Source organism: Coffea arabica, chromosome 3e (assembly GCF_036785885.1).
Source record: "Coffea arabica cultivar ET-39 chromosome 3e, Coffea Arabica ET-39 HiFi, whole genome shotgun sequence".
In the NCBI taxonomy this organism is placed as follows: domain Eukaryota; kingdom Viridiplantae; phylum Streptophyta; class Magnoliopsida; order Gentianales; family Rubiaceae; genus Coffea; species Coffea arabica.
Window position 1 is genome coordinate 18,477,899 of NC_092315.1, and position 19,535 is coordinate 18,497,433.

Genomic DNA, 19,535 nt, shown 5'->3' on the forward strand with positions numbered 1-19,535 from the left:
GTGCAAAAAACGCAATAAATATTTTCACCCAATGAAAGTTGTGTCCAATATATGGGGACGGTTGTCCACGGAATTGAGAGTTTTTTGGCCTTCTTAGACTTCATTTATATATCTGAACAAACTTAATGCAGTTTTTTGATGTTTACACCCCTTTTTCTTTGAAATGTTTACTTCCAATAGGGTGTGTGCACTGATTCCCTATTTTTCATTTTTATTTTTTTCAACTTTTCATTTCTTCAACTTCTTCGGTTTAGTTGCTTGTTGATCATCTGCTATAAATCAGCCAATGACCAAAATAAAAATTATACAAAATATTCATGAAGGAACCTAAGGTCGGGGGTACCTACTACAAATTATGTATCCAACTTTTTGATTGAATGAAAGATCTCAATGTAAAAGATTCCAGAAGGTCAATTATTTTGAGTTGTCAAATCAATAATCACTAGTAGTAGACCCCAGAAGGACAATGAAATTTTTTTTTTACATACAAAAATTAAACGTGAGAATCAAGCTCAACAACGCATAATATGTACTCCTAGAAGAATAAAATGACTCCTTCACCCTCTAAAACCACAAACAGTAATACTCATAGCCTTTTAGCTGGCAAAATATTTGTCACATGTTGAATATTGATCAATATCTATACTTCTGAGGTGGAGGTTTTGAGGTGAATAATTGTTATCACTTTCAACTTTACCCTTATAAAACTAAATTATTGCTTTATTACCTAAACATACATTATCCATACTATATAGTCATGATCGCAGACTAATCCACGAAAAAAAATCAAAGGAAGCCAGAGAGCAAGTAGGAAAAGCCCAACTGCATTTAAGTCAGATTTGATAAAATGATAGAATGATTAGTGATTACCCTACAACCATAGGTTATTTAGTCACAGCAACAAGACACCTAAAGTCTAATGTTTTGCACAGGACAGAATTTCAGAGAGAAATTTGATATTCTAAATTTGGACAGCCCAGAAGCACCGAAGCCTATATAAAATAGTTATCTAGGATAGATACATATAAAACTTGATAACCATTTCACTATGATGAAACGGCTATTAGGTGTGGCCTGCCATTGCTCGTAGCTGCGCAATCATCAGTGCAGCAGCTGAATCTGTAGCTTCTTCAGGAGTAGAAAGCAATTCACTGAAACAGGAAGAATCAAAATCCATGCCTTCTACAGTTACCTTAGCTAAAAATCCACCTAAAAAACAGAATAAATGGGATAAAACATATACTCCCTTTAGGAACACGAACACAAAATGATTTCTATGCATAGAAATATTGTTCATTCTTGCCCTTGCTACCTCACCTTCAGAAACTGTAGAAAAGAAGATCACAATATACATATACATTCATACGATAAGCAAATGAAGTCTTGGGTTCTTTCTTTGAATTATTTCCTTCTCGGCAACTTTGTTGTTGTGTTACTGAGGCCAAAGTGGCAGGCAGTATGAATCAGAGATGGTAAAAATTGGTTTAATGATGGCTTGAGAATTACATACAACTGTAGTAAGGCTTGATCCTGGGAAATTCTTCTTATCAATTGTTTTATGCCATATTAAGTGGGTAGCAGCTCTTATCAAAAGTAAAGAAGGCTAAGAGTATATATTCAGACAGCCCTAATATTTAGAAATTCAAGATCAATGTAGATATGTCTTTACCATCTGGGGCTGACACGGAATAATTGACCATCCAGCCATTCACACCACATATACCATTCAAATCCTGCAAGGAGAAATTTAGACATTTATCACACCATCCAAAAAAGAAAACTAACAACCAAACAGTTCACATGCCTAACACTATCTTAAAAACAAATCCAATCATAAAACATGTACGAAGAATACAGCAGGAGAATTTCTTTGAATCCTGCACCACTTGCCACCAAAAATTGAAAATGAAAAGGACACGAGGAAAAGTAGCAACAACAACATGTCAACCACTAATGGTTGTATTCTGGGTGCTAGATGACAGCCTGAGACTGACAAGGAGGAGCATCATGCAGTCTAACACATGCTTAGAAAAATATGACACCAAAGTTATGTAATTATTCTACTGACAAAATAAACAATTGTCTTACCTAATAAGAAAAGCATAGAAAAACACATCATTCCACAACCCCTTCACTAGTATCTAGTTCGCATTGTTTCCAAAAAGCACAGGAGTGAAAAGCTAAAAGAGAACTTCTTGAATGAAAGACATAAAATAAACAGACAAATCTAGTATGTTCATTTGCCTGAGTAGGAGACCGCAAATTAAAGATGGCATCTGATATCCTCTTTGTGGTTCTGAGTTGATTTAAGCGACGATGGCCACCATGTTGATAACTCTCATGCTGATATTTATCTTTGAAGCATGCATCATTACAACCATCCATGATGGCATCTAACATAAGAGCCAAAGCATCCTCATTGCCTAGTACAGAACAAGAAATGTGAACATAGGACATAGCTATTCAATTTCACCAAATAAATTAGTAATAAAGTGATAAAACTGCAGAAGAGCAAAAGGTTGTTAAGAACTTTTTCTTGTAAAGTTACCATCATGTCTTGCATTTATGGGCCTTTTAAAAGAAGCAAACTCATTCTCCATGTATAGTTTTACTCGCAGAGAGGAGGCCATCTTACCTATTGAATTATCCATGAATCGAGTGAAACTAACTTTGGGCATCTAACCCTTCATCCATTGCATAAACAAAGATTAACAGCTCAAGAATCTTCTAACTATATCACAAGGTTAGCATAAACCGTTGTAAATCTTAACTAGGTAGCTTTGTTCATAAATCTAATGCCAACTCAGTCTTAGTATGCAGCCTACACCTAAGAAAGGAAATAAAAAATATTCCTTGACAATTCAAGAATTTATAATCCAACAAATTGCCATGGAAATTTATATCATTTTGGAGGCTTGAATTCTTATTTTTCACCTCTTTTGTTCACTTGAAAAGCTGGCCCATATTCTAAAGAAGAATGTGACATGTTCAATTCTTTTCTTATGAGAACGGAGAGGAAAATTTAACTATGGTAGAGTTGGTATGCTGAAGAATCAAGAACCTAGCTTGGGAAAGGTGAAGCGGAAGAAGAGCTTAAATGTATTAAGTATGATACCAACTGAGGACCTTCATTTACTGAATGGAAGATATATTTTCTATTCCATTCAATTCTTGCACAAGGTATCAGGCATGTGCAGGGATAAAGAAACTAAACAAGTCAAGATAAGCACTATACCCTCTATGATCTTCTGGATGTTTTGATCACAAGCTGCAATCTCATCATGCATGAGGCGAGCTTGATGACACTGCCAAGACGAAAAGATAAGTCAATGAATGTTCTATACCAGTTTAGGAATGGCTAGGACTGAATAAAATGTCCAAATGGAACATTTAAGAAGATGAAGTCACTATGTAATTGGTTCATAGTTGGAATATTCACAGCAAGGAAATCAAGCTTGGAATACTAAGACAAACCAAATATTTGCAGCATTCAGAAGATTGACTTTCCAAAAAATGTACCAGATAATATTAGAGAGAGAGGTTTTTAGTATCCAGGACAATCTTTCCGTCTCACAAGTTTTAGCACTATTTTCTGCAATACACATGTTATAGCTAACTCTGATGCATATACATCATACAAAGCCCAACTTGTTAGAAATACTTCCATCTCTTTTAGCTACCAATCGTATCAGCAAACAGAAATATTTACTGATCTCTTGCTTCTTGATGGAACTTAAAATATTTTGATGTACTTTTCCCTTCAATCTACTTCAACTTTCTGGCATTTCCTTAAAAAGATAAGATCAGGGTTCATTCAAGGAGCTTTCAATAGTCAACATCATCCACTCCGTCACACTTCTCACAATAGCATTCACACAAATAAAAATTGGAGAAAGAAAAGATGAGAATGATTGACTTCCTTATGCTGCTGGTCAGACAATGAAGTCCGTCACTATCTTTTGGAAATAACCCTCTTCTAGGAAATAACATATCCTCTTCAACTAAAGCAACTGTACTTTTACCCTAGCCAAGTCTATCCAAGTGATGTTAGCAATGAAGTCCATCACTATCTTTTCGAAATAAAGTTGCTTAAAAGAATCTTTGGCATGAAAATCTTTATCTATCAGAGACAAGCACAAGGTACAGGCTAGACTACCAAAACCTTACCATTTTTGCTCTTTTACTGAATAAATGTCCCAAAGCAGTCTGTGCCAGTGCTACGTCTTTTGTTACAAGTGTAGCCTGCTGAGTTTCAACACTTCTGGCATTTGGCTCAAGACAAACTGGTGCATAATCTTCCCCTTGAGTCCAATTTAGATTGTATGGGAGAGTCCAATTGATGCCAATTCCAGAATCCTTTCCTTCTCTACTATTAAATCTATTTGATTTTGGGCTACCAGCTGACTCCACCTGCAGACAATTAAGTGTCACAAAAAGTAGATCACTAACAAATTCTCATAGAAAAAGGACACTAGTTAGGCAAGCAGTATCAAAAGCTGCAATGAGGCAGTTAAACATTGGTCCACTGAAAATGATGCTTTAGAACCACTAGAAGAAAAGTAAGTTGATTGACTAATAAAGAAAACCACACCAAACGATTACTTTTGTGTCCTACATATTTTTTGTAACAACTTAAAATAGCATTTCCAGCAGTGCATCTTCATCATCACACAAAAGCTGGAAATATGAGCACTGAATGATTAACCTCATCTCTAAAAGGAAATACTTTGAGCTTTTGATATCCGCAATCAGCAATTATAAATAGTCGGTAGAAGCTCAATGGAAAGAGTTACCTTCAGGTTATAGAGAATAAATTCACAGTGTACATGTTCAGAGAAATTTGACATTATATACTTGTGCAGTTGAAAGAAAAAGGCTGGTCCTAAATATGCTTTCTATTTTCAACATAATTTTCTCTAGACTACGGGAGAAGTCAAGATCAAGAAGCCTCAGCTAATAATTCAGAAAGTGAAACAATAAAACAATCTATCACGTAATCTGAAAGACAAGAAGAAAAAAAGAAAAGGGTTATTTTCTTTTGTATAAAACCTTTAACCTTGAGGAGCTAAACAATTCGATTTACATCCTGAAGTGGTTGGAATCACTCTTGCAAAGGCTAAAAATACATCCTAGAGTTGGATCTTCTATTTTCAAATTTTCAAGGAGACAAAAGAAGATGAAAAATACTTCAGCCAAACTCAATGGTGGACCAAAAAGATGGACACTCATGTCATAGCATCCATGACCAAAAAAAGCATTGACGAAGGATTGTAAAGAATAGGATACCAGAGGAATATAAAGAAGGTGGGGCTTGTACCATATGGGAATTGTCCTATATTACACATGTATTTAGTGATGAAAATGGTACCTGGGTAGTCTACTAGATGATGACTGTTCCTCCTCCCAAAGCATATAACCAGAAAAAAAACAAAAAGAAGAAAACCTACTGTTTATCATTCAGTACCACTGCAAATAAAGTTCACCATGCTGCTTTCACAACACAGTTAATCTTCCCTGTTTATGATGCGGTCCCTACTCACTAACAACTGAGGTCATCTTTCAAAATAATAGTCTGCACGGACTACAAATCTCTAAGGCACGTTTGTTTAAGCAATGCATCTTCTGAATGGGCAAGATACTTGCAGTTGTATACTGTACTTCTTTTGGCACAAAGTTAATTTTGTACATGCAGCAATAATAGTGTATGAACAAGAGAAGGTCGAGATGTCATGGCGCAGCCTCATGGTTTCACAATCACACTTCTGGTTCTTGTTGCAACTACTAGGTATATCTCCCCAGTTTGCACATGCAATTGATAAATTTCCAATAATCAAGTTCACTTATCATGTTGAACAAGCATCTCTTCACACTGCTTTATGTGCATGTGTATATAGGTGATTGTGTAGCTAAACTTTCACACAGATAAACATATTCTCAGACACCAAAACCAATTACCCTAGCCCACAAAAGAACCGACCCTGCCACGGGCAATTGTTAAGCATAAGAAGTTCCTCTAGCATCCTTGTAATCAATCTTCTTTTCTCAATTTAATCTAGGTAAAGAAAAACCATGATAAGGTAATTACTAAGGTGCTAAACTGTATTACAAATGCCGCCATTAAAAGTATCCAATCGGCATATAAATCTGCATCTATTCACTCCAGGAGTAGTTGCGCACTTCTCAGCTTAATGGAAATGTCCATGCTTTACTTCATAAAGCTTGTCAGCAAGTAAAACCCCGATGCAAGATGCAAATTCAAATTGCTATATTAGGTTGGTAAGCTAATTGTAAAGAGACAACAATGATTTTCCAGAACCTCTAATCTCAGACTAAAACAATCCCAGAACTCATACTGCTGCCTTTGAAGTAATAGGAGCATCTAAACTGCTACAACACCAGAGCAAAAATCAAATATCACAAAATCTCCTCAAAGATTATTAAATGTTAATAACTAGAGCTTGCAAATAATTGGTACAAGCTACTTAAATACAATCTTTAACAGGACACACACAATTAATTGAAGTTTATTTGATTTAAGCGAAGACTTTCCTACTTCTTAGTATCATCGAACTCAGACTTCCACTGGGCACTTTAATTCGAATATCAACAAATGAGGGTGCATATGAACCTATATAGCTTAACTAACAAGAAACATATTACTTGCAAAGTTTTTTACCTTTATTGTAAGTCAGAATATTAAAGTCACTTACATTGACAGCTCCACCTACAGAAGCACATGCACCACTCTTTACAGGAATCTTCCTTTTCTGGTGATGGTAAACTCGCATAGGTGAATCTGCACTCTTATTCTTGTCCCCGTTTTTGGTAAATCTCATTATAACTCCACCATCATCCGTCTGCTGCCTTTTTCTGGGAAGGAAGCAGCTTATCTGGAGTTCATTAGTAGGACCCTGTTTTGAATCTTCAGAATCCTCATTGTTCATGGTATCCAAAGATTTATCAAGCTTTTCTGTGTCTTTGATTACTTTCTTTATCTCCTTACTATTGTATGCATCAATTGTATGTTTGCCACTAGAATTTCCACTGATAGAGTCTCTCAACCCTTCGACAGTTGAGTGAGTGAGTTTACCTGTATCAGAGTTTTTAGTGCCTTCAACTTTATTCTCCACCCTCTTAGCATTGTCACTACCACTGTTCTCTTCACTTATACAATCTATATAAACACAATTTTCTGACTTTTTCACAGTTGAGTGACTGATGTCCGATAATGCATCAAGGCTTCCTGTTTCTTTAACTTCTGTCTCTGCCCTCTTGGAGTTGTCAGTACCAGTTGTGTCTTCACCACTACAATTCTCCAACTCTTTCACAGTTGTGTGATTAATGTCCAAGAATTTATCTGATTGTTCTAGTTCCTGAGCTTCTTCAGTCTCCATCTTAAATTTGTCAGTAGCAACTGTCGCATTACCTCTAAATTGTGCATTTTTGCAGTTTCCGTCCAGTTTTTCTGCTTCTTGAACTTCTTTATCTGCCCTCTTGGAGTTCTCTGCACTAATTGTGTCTTTACCACTACAATTTGCATCAATGCAGTTCTCCAACTGTTTTAGAGTTGGGTGAGTGATGTCCCAGGATTTATCAGATTGTTCTGTTTCTTGAGCATCTTCATCCATCGTCTTAGATTTCTCAGTAACAGCTTTCTCATTAACAAGGTTCTCCAACTGTTTTAGAGTTGGGTGAGTGATCTCCCAGGATTTATCAGATTGTTCTGTTTCTTGAGCATCTTCATCCATCATCTTAGATTTCTCAGTAACAGCTTTCTCATTAACAAGGTTCTCCAACTGTTTTAGAGTTGGGTGAGTGATGTCCCAGGATTTATCAGATTGTTCTGTTTCTTGAGCATCTTCATCCATCATCTTAGATTTCTCAGTAACAGCTTTCTCATTAACAAGGTTCTCCAACTGTTTTAGAGTTGGGTGAGTGATGTCCCAGGATTTATCAGATTGTTCTGTTTCTTGAGCATCTTCATCCATCGTCTTAGATTTCTCAGTAACAGCTTTCTCATTAACAAGGTACTTTGCACTGTTGCAGTTCCCATCATTGCACTGCCCCTCATTGTTAACTTCTGCATAACAGGGATTTTCCAGCATTAGATAGCTATTGATCTCTATATTTCCCTGTTCCACACTAATATTCTGCAATCCATTTGAGGTAACTTGCTCTCTTTCAGAAAATTTTTCACCAAAATTCTCCTCAATTTTCAGAATGCTGCTCACATTGGATCTCTGCAAGCTAATTGAGGGAAATTCCCTGAAATAATTGGTGATTCAGAAAGTAAGACAGTGCAGAAAAGCTTTAATGTCTGTAGACTGTTTAAATAAATAAAGCACTCTACTCTTTTTAACAGCATAAGCTTTTACATTTAGTGCAACTCCACAGTTTATCAAATCTTATGGCCAGAAAAAGAAAATGTCATGAAAACAAACGAAAATGGAAAGAATCCATAGTTTAAGCAAATCCCAAACACTGAGGCAGATAGTTCAATCATTCCAATGGAATTTCCATGCAACTACTCCCTCAACTTAGAAACTTAACTATCATTTTGTCCAATGAAAATAATTCACAGTTGAGGCCCATAAATAATATTCTGCGATGTCGTCATGCAGAACTCAGTCAAACAAGATCATGTAGATACACACATCTTCCTGTGAGCCTAAATTCAGCAGCCAAGTAATAAATGTTTGACCCCACAAACACATTGCACCAAGATTTTCAAGGGCACAAATGCACAAAAACTGCAAAAGTAGCCAAATCCTCTGAAGCATTCATAGAATTCATGACTCCTGCAAAACGACTAAATTGGGATAGAATCAGGTATACAACGGAAAAATTGATTTCTTTCCATTAAAAACAAAGAAACAAAGTTTGAAAAAGGTTGTCATTATATGCATGCTTCCTTAGAGTCAAATGGAGTCTGACAAAAACTACTTTATGCAGCTCATATAACTTTTTCTTATAAAGGTCCTTACACTAGATTCCTCAAAGTCTTTCATTATCCAGAACTGAAAAGAATGTCCAATGTACATGTGTTTTGTTACATTATACAATTGTAAACTACAGAATATAGGTTTGAGCATGAAACCTTTATAAACAGATATCATTTAACTTCAACGTCATAGTACAAATGCAACAGGTAGTCGTTAAGAATCTATGCTCATTTCTAGAGCAGTAAGAAAATATATTAGAAGCTGTGATACCAGTAGTAGCAAGCTAAATAAATATGCTAAGAAGTGGCAAGAAACAGAAGTTCACTGATGAGACACTAATGAGACGGTAATAAAAATAAGCACTGACAATTCCCTAACAACTTAGTTAAAACTATACAAGTTAAAAGCTCTAATTTCAGTCAAACATTTAATTTCTTGGATGATTCTACAAAGTCATCCTTCTTAGTCCACCAAACGACCTCCATTCCCCACCGCCCCAAAGGGTGCCTGACCAATTGGACACAAAGCCCAAGTGGAATAATGGATTGCAACTTGCAAGAGTTTCCTTTCACGTAACAAAGACATAACCTTTCCAACCCTGACCACAAGACATGCATTCACAAGCCAAAATCCCTCCCTTTTGCTGATCATAGGAAGACCATCACATGCAAACAGTAAATCAAAGGAGGGGAAAAAACAGACCATATCCTCTACAACATGGCAATGAGGAAAAGACCAATTGAACCACCAGGATTTAAGTGACAATGATGAATGCATCACCTTTGAGGTAAGGGTTTGGAGATCTGCTCCATGTTCTCTTTGGGTAGATTAGGAAGTTAATGATAGGCAAATTTATTAGGTTTGAGGCCATTGCTATGTAGGTCTGGAAGGTGGGGGCGGGTGCGGGTGCGGGAGCGGGAATTCCTGCGTGTATAAATGTAAGCAAGTCGAACGCAGTATTGAATCCTCAGTGGACTCCTCTTATATTTGAGAAAAGCTCAAACTCATTTGACCAAAATGAATTCCGATGTAAATAGGTAACTTAGCTCCCTGTATTAAACTCCAAATGGTTACCGGAGGCCACAGAACAGGTACAGTCACCAATATTAAAGCAAAAAGATAACAGTGTTGCGAAATCCTAATTGGCCATTAAAAGTGTAGATCACATTTCAATACCATACTAAATGAATTTCCAATTTTTATGGCACGTAACTATGGACCACTGGACAACAGGACAAATATGACCATTAGTCCATGAAGTAGGGCAAGTGGAGAGAGGTAATTACATGGAATATCCTGAAAGAGCATTTGAAAATTAAATTTTGAAAGTTAGTGATAACGTAAAGTAGCAGCTAGATACTGCTAATTGCAGGACTGGGAAAACATATGGGGAAAGCTGGTTGGCTAAAGAGAAAGGCTTGAGAATTCTCACTCAGATGAACCAGCTGCTGCCAGTCTAGAGAGATTTAGACCTTGCCCTCATAAGGTGCAACCTATGAATCTACTGGCTGTAGGCCAATCGACTATGATGAAGATGAAAATATTCAAGGTGTTTATTTTAAATAGGTAATGAACTGCTCCACAAGAAACCTTGAATATGAAATAAAATGTAAGACAACTTCTGCGTTCAACCAGCAAAAGGAAAAAATGAAAATAGAAAAAACATTTTGAAGCAGTAGAAGAGGAAGATTTTATCAAGACGTCATGAAGAAAATTACATATCCAACTTAAATAATGTAATCATCTATAGCATAATGGGTCTTATATTTGTGCATCCATACATCTCACTAATGATAAGTTATTTTTTCTCAGGATATTAATAATATTGTCTTAAAGTTGAAAGCAAGCAAGCTGATCAAATGTCCTCAGAAAAATGTAACATGCTCTCATCAGAGCAAAAGAGGATTGGCCGCTCAGAAAATTCTCTGCAATTCAAGTTCACTTCTGGTCATGAGCATCCTGGTTGAAATCAAGACACTTCTCCTCTTCATGCCTGCTTTGCATAAGAAAGATATGTGCAATTTATACATATTATCCATTATGTCAGTTACTCTTCGTAACCGATCCACTTCCGACAATAAAGAAACTGAGCATGAAATTGAAACTTTTACCTTATAAAATCCAATAGACTGAAAAAAAAGTAACTGATTACAGAGAAAAATGAAGTAAAGACCTTCTATCTCTGAATTAGTAATGATCTGGAAGATCCAGCAGAATGGAGAAAAGAAAGGAACCAAGTGTTTATGAAAGAAAACTACTAAGAAAAGAAATCGCTAGATGAATGATGCCACTTGTACCTTGAATACCAGCTTGACAGAATCATGGCATAAGGAAGCACGTTATAATGCTCAACCACTGTGGTAGTCATCCAGCTATGAGACATCCATTCAAACAGGGGGCCCTGCAAACTAATTCAAATGCAGAAGCACGTTTATGGTACCATCATTGTTACCTGGGAAGAAAAATGATAATTTAAAGCGTTTTCAAATCTTAAGTGGCATCCTTTAATTTTCAAGCAGCTCCTGAGTTTTTAAAGACAACAAATGATTGAAAATTCACTCAAAGATCTGATACAAGGTAACTTGAAAAGCTCATTTAAGTTCTATGGCCTACCTTGCAATTTCTGAGCAATCTACTGTGGAAATAATAAATCCAAAAAGATTTATAAAATGTTGTAATCATAGACATATAATCAAAGGTGTTTTACAGATGAGCTAATTTGGTCCAGTAAAATATCTGGTTGTCTCCTTACTCCTACACCAACTGGGCAAATTCTGAAGAATCTACAAAGAGAGGACAAAAGTATCTGATCGTCTTCCTAAGAGTGTTCCATATGGCCAAATTAGTACTCAACGCAAATCCCATGTGACTAATTAGGTATCCATAACTTTCACATTTTCCTAGATGAAATTAAGCAGCAACACTCTGTTGTCTAATTCTGTGGGCAGTCAGTGTTTACACAGTCCAGCTTCCAGCTTCAATGAGTCCTTCCATCTGTTTCTTTTATCCCAACCAAGTTTTTCTTCTCACCACTTCTCAATCAACTGGATAGACACCTACTTAAAATGTCAAAATTTCCTATTCTTCTTGCTTTCCCTTGATCTTTTAGTGCTTTACTTGCTGAGCTGCAAAGTAGCACAATAGTTCCTGCAACAGCAAGTTCCCCTATTTGCCAACAAAGCAGTCACCACTGCTGGCTCTTCTCTTCAACTCTTGCTTCTCTAACCTATAATCTTTCTTTATTTCTTTCCTCACTGCCAGCAGCCAGAGTCCAGTAGCAACGAAACAATGCTTTGCAGCCACAGTAGCAGGTACAGAGTCTATCATTTTATTGATAAGGACAGGAAATGAAAATGAACGATCAGAAGAAGACGTTAGAGAGTAGTTTGAGGGTTAAAGAAATGACTGAATGGGAACTTTAAAAATTGTGTACCAACACAACTGGTGGCACCTGTCTCCTCTAACAATCCAGAACATTTTGACTTTTTTATGAGTGACTTTGCAGGCAATTTTGGGCTTGCAGGTACTTCAAAAATTGGAGAGTTTTTAGGTCATCCTTAGGTCATTTTACTTTACATCTGCGAACTGATTTTATACCCCCTCGCAAACCATGGATTATTATTATATCATCCTTTTAGGTCAATTAAGCTTACATATGAGAACTGATTTGACACCCCCTTGAGATTGACAGAAGCCATGAAACTAAAAAAGGGATTGGCAGAATCCCATGAAATTGAAAGAGACTTAGTGAGAACCGATGAAACTGATATAAACCTCCTTCATGTACACGTGGGTGAACTTAGTGCCAGAACCCTCTAGAGGAATCAGCTGGATTTATGGATCGATACTGCCTCGAAAAAACCTAAAGGAAAAAACTGAATTATTAACTATGTCTAATGCCTAGCTCAGATATCATATGAAAGAAACTGGGCATCCAATTTAGAAACCAATTCTCTAAGAGTAAAATTGTCCAACATCTTCCCTAGTTCAAAAGTGCTTGAACGACCAAAGAGGTACTTTGCATTTTAGCAGATACTGAGTAGTGCTCCATTAGAACATTTATTGTAACCTAGTATAAATCTAGAGGGAATGCATTAATATACCCTTTGCATTACATATGCATTTATTCTGGCAGTTCAGATGCATTCCATTGGGTATCATTTTCTATATCTATATCAGTAAAAAGTCCTTTGCTCTTCAAAAAGATACACTTAATCCAAAGAACCTAAAAAAACATCGGTTTGATTCTGGAAATGAAGCGTCTCTATTGGTTTGAAAAAACAAGGGAGAACTTAGATGTAAGTTTGTTTTAAAAAAAAAACACACACATTCAAAATCAAGGCAGAATGCAACAAGCATAAACAATATTTGCAAATCTCTTCTGCTTCAAAGACTAATCAACATCATTTCTGAATTACATTAGTGTAGCTTTGACTGAGAATGTGTATTCCTCTGCCTTAAAAAAGATACAATTAAGTATAAAATTAAGGTTACAGCAAAAGTCATATAGGATTCCAAAATATAGAGAAATGAACAGTTGAATCAGAGTAACAATTAGAGGAGTTAAAAATAAATGACAGAAGAGCAAAGATGGCTTCTAGTATCAACTTTTAGTTCTAAACAAATCTGAAAACTAAATAAAGCTGAGAGGCTGCTCCAAAGCTATATGTCAAGATAAGAGCCTGTTATTAGCTTAATAATATGAACTGACATCAAATGCTCTTCATGAACTGACACCAAATGCTCTTAACATAATACCTAAGTTGAATCAGAGTAACAATTAGATTCTGAGCTGGAAATAGAGCTCAGAATCAAGGTCCTTAATGAGTGAAATTTACTCATTCAAATTTGTAACAAACAAAATAATAGCACTTCAATAAAACCTCATAATATGAACTTCAACTTCCAGAAACAACTATCATAAGGAAATAATGAATAGAACTAACCTCTCAATAGTATCTTTAATAGGAATTTGAATGTCTCCACCACTTGTGCATTGCATAATGTAGAAATAAGCAGCTGTCTTTTCTTTACTTAAAGAATACACCACATGCCTCTCCAAAACCATGAGATCAGAGTGATTAATGCCTATTTACAGTTACCAAAACATTCAAGCACCATAAGTACTGTTTGAAAAAAGAAACTTTACTTGGAGCGGACAGGGGGAGGAGGATGGAAAAAGACACTCAAGCAAATTGGTAAGATTTTTGAGACCTAATTCATATGGGTAGGAAATAACATAACAGATAACAATCTAAATACAATTCAGGCACTGACCAGATAAACAGTCACAATAAGTTTGACTTCAATATCACTACGAAGAAAAGAACTACACATGCAACAGCTCAAGGAGAAATTAAGAATTCAAGTCTTAGAGTAGCTCTATAGTCCATCGAGCCTGCTCTTAAATTAATTAGAAGACAGGAGAGTTGTAAAACTATCAAAGAAACACCAGAGATTCATTAGCCTCCATAACTCTTAAGTTCCAGCGAAGAATGCATTGCAATTTCCAATTTTAATAAGGTATTTTAAGATGTTAGACACAAATGGAACAGGAAGAAGAAAACATGTCTATTTACTGAAGAGAGAAGCTCCATAAATAATTTTGTCCATTTAATTACCGAAAAAAAAAATTACACGCATGGATGCTCAATAGTCCATATTCTGGAACAATGGCATACCTGTAGCTTCCTTGACAGCTATGGAGGCAAGCTGCTCAAAGTATGACTCTGTGAGTTGTTCACCTGTCATTGTTTGACTGATTCTTTTTCCCTCTGAGGTATTTTCCAAATCTATGTTGAAGTCATCGACAGATTTTTCAATAACAGACCAAACACCATTAGTAACAGAACCAAATAGCAGCACGCAATTCTCCTTTTCTGAGTCGACCAACAGCACTGAAACTTTTGAAATCGGCCATCCTTCTATGCTTGGAATGTCTTTCAGTGCATCTAAAGACAATGAGATATTGCAGGCATCCATGACTGCTTTCTCTGTCACTGAAAGTTGGTTTTCCAGATCATTCAACCCAACAGGATCGGTTTGGAGTGTAAACTTCATATGAGGCATTAGAGTTGGCTTTAAAGTTAAAGCCAACTTGCAAAATGGCACAAATTCTAAAAAGCACAACTCTGGATCTTGCTTCCTATGATAGTAGTTGTAGAGTAGCCCAACAGCATGCATCTGTAGCAAAGCAGAAACGGGTAAGAAACATCAGTTAGTAAAACAACAAAATCCATAAGATTCATAAATTCTGTACCAAATGCTTCAATTCAAAAACAAAATTTTGTCTCAACCCCAGTAGAAGGAAAAAACGAAAAACCATAAGATCCTACATTTGGCTAAGGTAAGTAAATGCATACTGCCACAAAAGAGCAAAGGACACGCCATTGATTTTGCATACCGCAATTCTTTCTATTGGTGAGAATTAAACACTACTACAAGATATGATTAGAATTGAGTATACTTAATAGAAGCATCCATGTCTTTTTGCATGGTTAAGATGTTATTTAGAGGGACAAAAAAAAGCATGATTGATGAGCTAAGGTCATGTGAAAATACTTCGGCAACAAACTTCCATGTTATCTTTTGGCTTTCCCCGATGCTACCATAACATCATCTTTTGATGATAGACGCCTAGAAATGAACAAGAATGGTTTTCAATGTTCTGAAGAAAAGTAAGCACCACCCTAAAAATGAAATAGAAAATCCTTCTTTCTCAGAGAAATGCTTCCAGCAGTAATAGATAAACGAATATGAAGTTAGCAATACTGATAACCATGGAAATCACTTCCAATCTCTACAATGATTTACAGACCAGTTTTAATTTTTTTCTTCAAATCCTTGGTCATTTAAGTACAATATAATTGGATAGCCCAGGACAAATATACTTGCATCATTGTAAATAGTTAAAAAGAATTTTAAATTACAAGGTTTAGTTAATACAAGCAGCTTTTCTAGAATAGACGACTCCAATCATACCTTATGCACAATGCGCAATTTGATTCTAAGTAATCTGCACTCTCATTACAATACAAAGGCAACTTTTAAACAGAAAACTACAGATGTAAGTAATTCCTTGAACACTTCTGCAGTTGGAATCTCCGTCCTCTCCCTCCCTCCCTCTCTCCCTTATATTCTAGTCCTAGTGACTTTTCCTTGCATGGCCATGGCAGCCTTTAATCTTTTAATAGAGGGCATCCTTCTTGACCTTTGGATCCAGTTACAAGTGCTACTCCCACATATATGTTTCTCATAAAGTGCCTAGAACCACTATCATTGAGCTCCAAACCATTTTCACACTTGGCTGTTCATTCAGTATCCTTCTTCATCGTATGGGTGTGTGGATTCTCCTTTTTAAGTCACCAACAAAATGGACAGACTTGTTGCCAATTTTCCAGGAAAGCAGTCTAATTATATGAAATGCACATGCTCAGGCCAATGAAACATTTTGAAATTTGAGAACCAAAATGACAATTTTTAGAGGTTTCTATGTCTGCACATAGTAATTTTCTTTTTCTTGTTATTTATTATGAAATGAGAATGTCTAAAACAAAAACCACTGTAGACTGTGGTGCACAGAATGCATTACTGCCAAATGTTTCACAAATGTGTTCATACCATAATCTATAAGATTCTACTACAATTAAAATAAAAATGATATCAGTACAAGTACTAACAAAGCAGAATTAGTTCTAAAAGAAGTATAAAAGAAAGCTTACAAAAAAAAAAAAATCAACTAGGGGACAGAGAAAGAACACCTGTCTAGCAACAGACTGCTGATTGTCAAGTGAAGGAGGATCCTTTCCATATAGCTTCGAAGGTAACAGTGGATCAACCAAGCAATCCAACAATGCGCTTACTGCCTCCTCGATGGGTGCCACGTCCGACATAGAATAAGCTATCCTTAACTAAACAAAATGACAAAAACTCAACAATTAATCCAAGAATTATAAGATTAAAAGATATCCACAACATTGCAATTTCTGCTCTAAGATTACAATGTGAGATGAATATATCATTTCAATGTGTTACTTGCTTAAATTTAGTTGTGTGGGTTTGCATACATATGAAAAAACAAAATAATATTCCCTAACAAAACATGGAAAACAATTTCCCAACCAACTAGCGTAATCCTTAATATCTATTTGCCCCACAACCAGGGAACTTGAATTTCTTGTATATTGCAAAATATTCCTAACATTTACTAGTCCCCACAACCACGGAACTGGAATTTCAGTAATTTGCAAAATATAGTTCCATTACCACATAAATTTGGCTGGAACAATACCTGTTTCTATAACAGGGGTATCGAATGGTTGGGATTATGCAACTAATTATTTTAGCTATCAAGATTTTTTTTGAATATTAAAACACATTTGGTGCACAGAAAAAAAAACAAAAACTTAAAAAAATAAAAATAAAAACTAAAAGCCGCATGAACAACATTTCCTTAAAAACATTTCATAAAAAATCTTCATCACCAACGAATTATCAGCATGCATGCAAAGAAACTAACAAGTTTCCACAAATTCAACCGCTAACTTAGGGTTCCTGAAAAACATAGAAAATTACCAAATCAAAAACTTCATATAGGCCTTGAACTTCGGTATTCCTTGAAAAAAAAATAAAAACAAACGCAAACACAAACACAAGAACGAGAACAAAAGCTAAAAATTAAAACAAAGCAGAGAAAGAATTTTACCGATAAGATTCCTTCACACCGTTCGACCCAGCTAACAATCACTACTCACGGCGAACTCCACGGCGGCCAAAGCTTTTTATGGCGCTAAGGAGAGAACCGGAGGCTAAAACGGCGCCGTCGAAAATGCTAGCAAAGAACAGTGGACTGAAGTAGAGAGGATTGGAAGAAGCAACTTGGGAATTTGGGAATTGGTACTGACAACATGTCAACAACAAGAAGAAGAAGAATCGAAAGAAGAAGACAGAAAAGTGGGTGAGTGAATGCGTTACGACTCACTTACCATAACAATGTGCTGTGCTGTGCTGTGGTTTGCTTGAAAAGGCGCGCACTTTGCTGACGTGGCGCAAGGTAAAGAAGGAGAGCTTCCGTTACTAAATGAGATTTAAATGTAATTTGCATTCCAACCACTGGGCCAATGGCTCAGTGGCTACCAGGGAGGGGTTTAAGTCCCTTGTTGGGCTGTAGGTGAGGGTTCAAATTTCACTTGCAGCGAAAAAAATCTAAGGATTGTGGCATAGCACTCCCTTGGTTTAGTTGGATTGGAATAATGGACATATGTAGGTAGATATATATATCTGTACAATATATAAAAGGAGAGTAACTAAAATTTAAATGTAATATGCTATGATTCGATACATCACTCATGGGCCTAGTTGGAAAGGACAAATGTAGATATTAAAACAACACGTGTCTACATAGATTAAAAAAGTTGTGCTTTAAAACAGGACCTAAATCAGATACCCAACATTTCGCTTTTCTTGTGCCAAAAAATGAAAGACTGAGTCTACATTTTCACTTTTCTTGTGTTTTGATACACTGTGTGTGTGAGGACTCGTATTTTATTTTATTTTATTTATTTATTTTATTGATTTATTCACTTATTTATTGGTTTACTCCAAAATAGTTATTTTCATGATTAATTACCAAAGTGTTAGTTAATTATACTATCGTTACAAGAATTTCTTAGAAATTTCACTTTATCGCGCACAAGTCGGAAGTTCGCGTTTTCGCGTGAGCGATTAATTGAGGGACTTTAGAAAATTATTGCTGGACTATTAAGAGTGAATAATAATAGTGTTAAAGGAAGTGCATTAGAGGTTTAGTGCACAAGTGAAATAAACTCGAGAGGAAACGGGCACGAAACACGCGTGTATGCGCACTATTGAGAGTTGACTTTTGTGCCAAAATTTGAACTACAACTATCAAGCTTCTCCAAGAAGCTTCCCATATCAGCACCATCTCTCTCTTTTCTCTCTCAAAGCTACTAAACCCTCAAGGAAGAAGAAGGAGCAAAACTTCATCTCATCTCACTCAAATCTTGCACCTTTTCACTCCAAATTCACTGTACAAACTCACAACAACTTGGACTAGGAAGAGAGCATCATTTCCACGGTTTTCTTGGAGCTCTTAGTGGCCGAAATTTCTGAGTTTCATCAACCAAGAGGTAGTAAATCATCCAACCTTTGAAACTTGATTCTAGTGAGTTAGATTTCACTTGGAAGCTTGTAACTTCACGTGGGTATCTTTATTTTGTTGGAAATCATTTGAGTGGGCTCTATGAAATCCCACAATGGACATGTTGGACTGATATAATGATTTTGGGTGTTATTTATGTTGATTAAGTGTTAAACTAGTGGATATAAGTTGAAAAAGTGGAAAGAAAATCAAAGGAAAGCTTGCATGAGAAAGGGCTGAATTCTGCCCTATTTTTGCAGAGCACTTGGTGCAATTTTTTTGTGATCAAATGATCTTGATTTTGATGTAGATATGTTGTATAGGTTGTGTGAAAAGTTTCCACCAAAAATCACTTGATTTGGTTGGGTAAAAGTTAGATTTTCGAAATAACTTCAAAGCTGGAAAACGGGTAACAGGGATTACGTGGTAGCGAA

The 19,535-nt window shown here is 36.1% G+C and overlaps 1 protein-coding gene across 3 annotated transcripts; it reads right to left on the minus strand.

The window, feature by feature from the left end:
• Positions 1-808: 808 nt before the first annotated feature.
• On the minus strand, positions 809-18,002 carry LOC113734813 (uncharacterized). Of its 3 annotated transcripts, none has more exons than XM_072083298.1 (11): positions 17,647-18,000; positions 16,703-16,852; positions 14,624-15,125; positions 13,889-14,030; positions 11,240-11,350; positions 6,711-8,265; positions 4,168-4,410; positions 3,236-3,305; positions 2,245-2,423; positions 1,670-1,733; positions 809-1,151 (listed from the first exon to the last, which is right to left on the minus strand). In XM_072083298.1, exons 2-11 carry the CDS (start codon positions 16,832-16,834, stop codon positions 1,102-1,104), a joined length of 3,048 nt encoding a protein of 1,015 aa, XP_071939399.1. In that variant the 5' UTR covers positions 16,835-16,852; positions 17,647-18,000; the 3' UTR covers positions 809-1,101. The 3 variants fall into 3 exon arrangements, 2 of the variants coding, with proteins under 2 accessions (XP_071939399.1, XP_071939398.1); XM_072083297.1 differs by having other exon boundaries at positions 809-1,209; positions 17,647-17,999; XR_011842007.1 differs by lacking the exon at positions 3,236-3,305 and having other exon boundaries at positions 809-1,209; positions 17,647-18,002.
• Between the last annotated feature and the right edge of the window lie 1,533 nt (positions 18,003-19,535).

Bases quoted from the DNA above. Each gene is read 5' to 3' on its own strand.
- LOC113734813 (XM_072083297.1), bottom strand. From the start codon at position 16,834: ATGTCGGACGTGGCACCCATCGAGGAGGCAGTAAGCGCATTGTTGGAT. The intron at 4,411-6,710 runs GTAAGTGACTTT...AATTGTCTGCAG, and splicing joins CTGTAGGTGGAGCTGTCAAT to GTGGAGTCAGCTGGTAGCCC. The intron at 2,424-3,235 runs GTATAGTGCTTA...GTTCTGTACTAG, and splicing joins CATCCAGAAGATCATAGAGG to GCAATGAGGATGCTTTGGCT.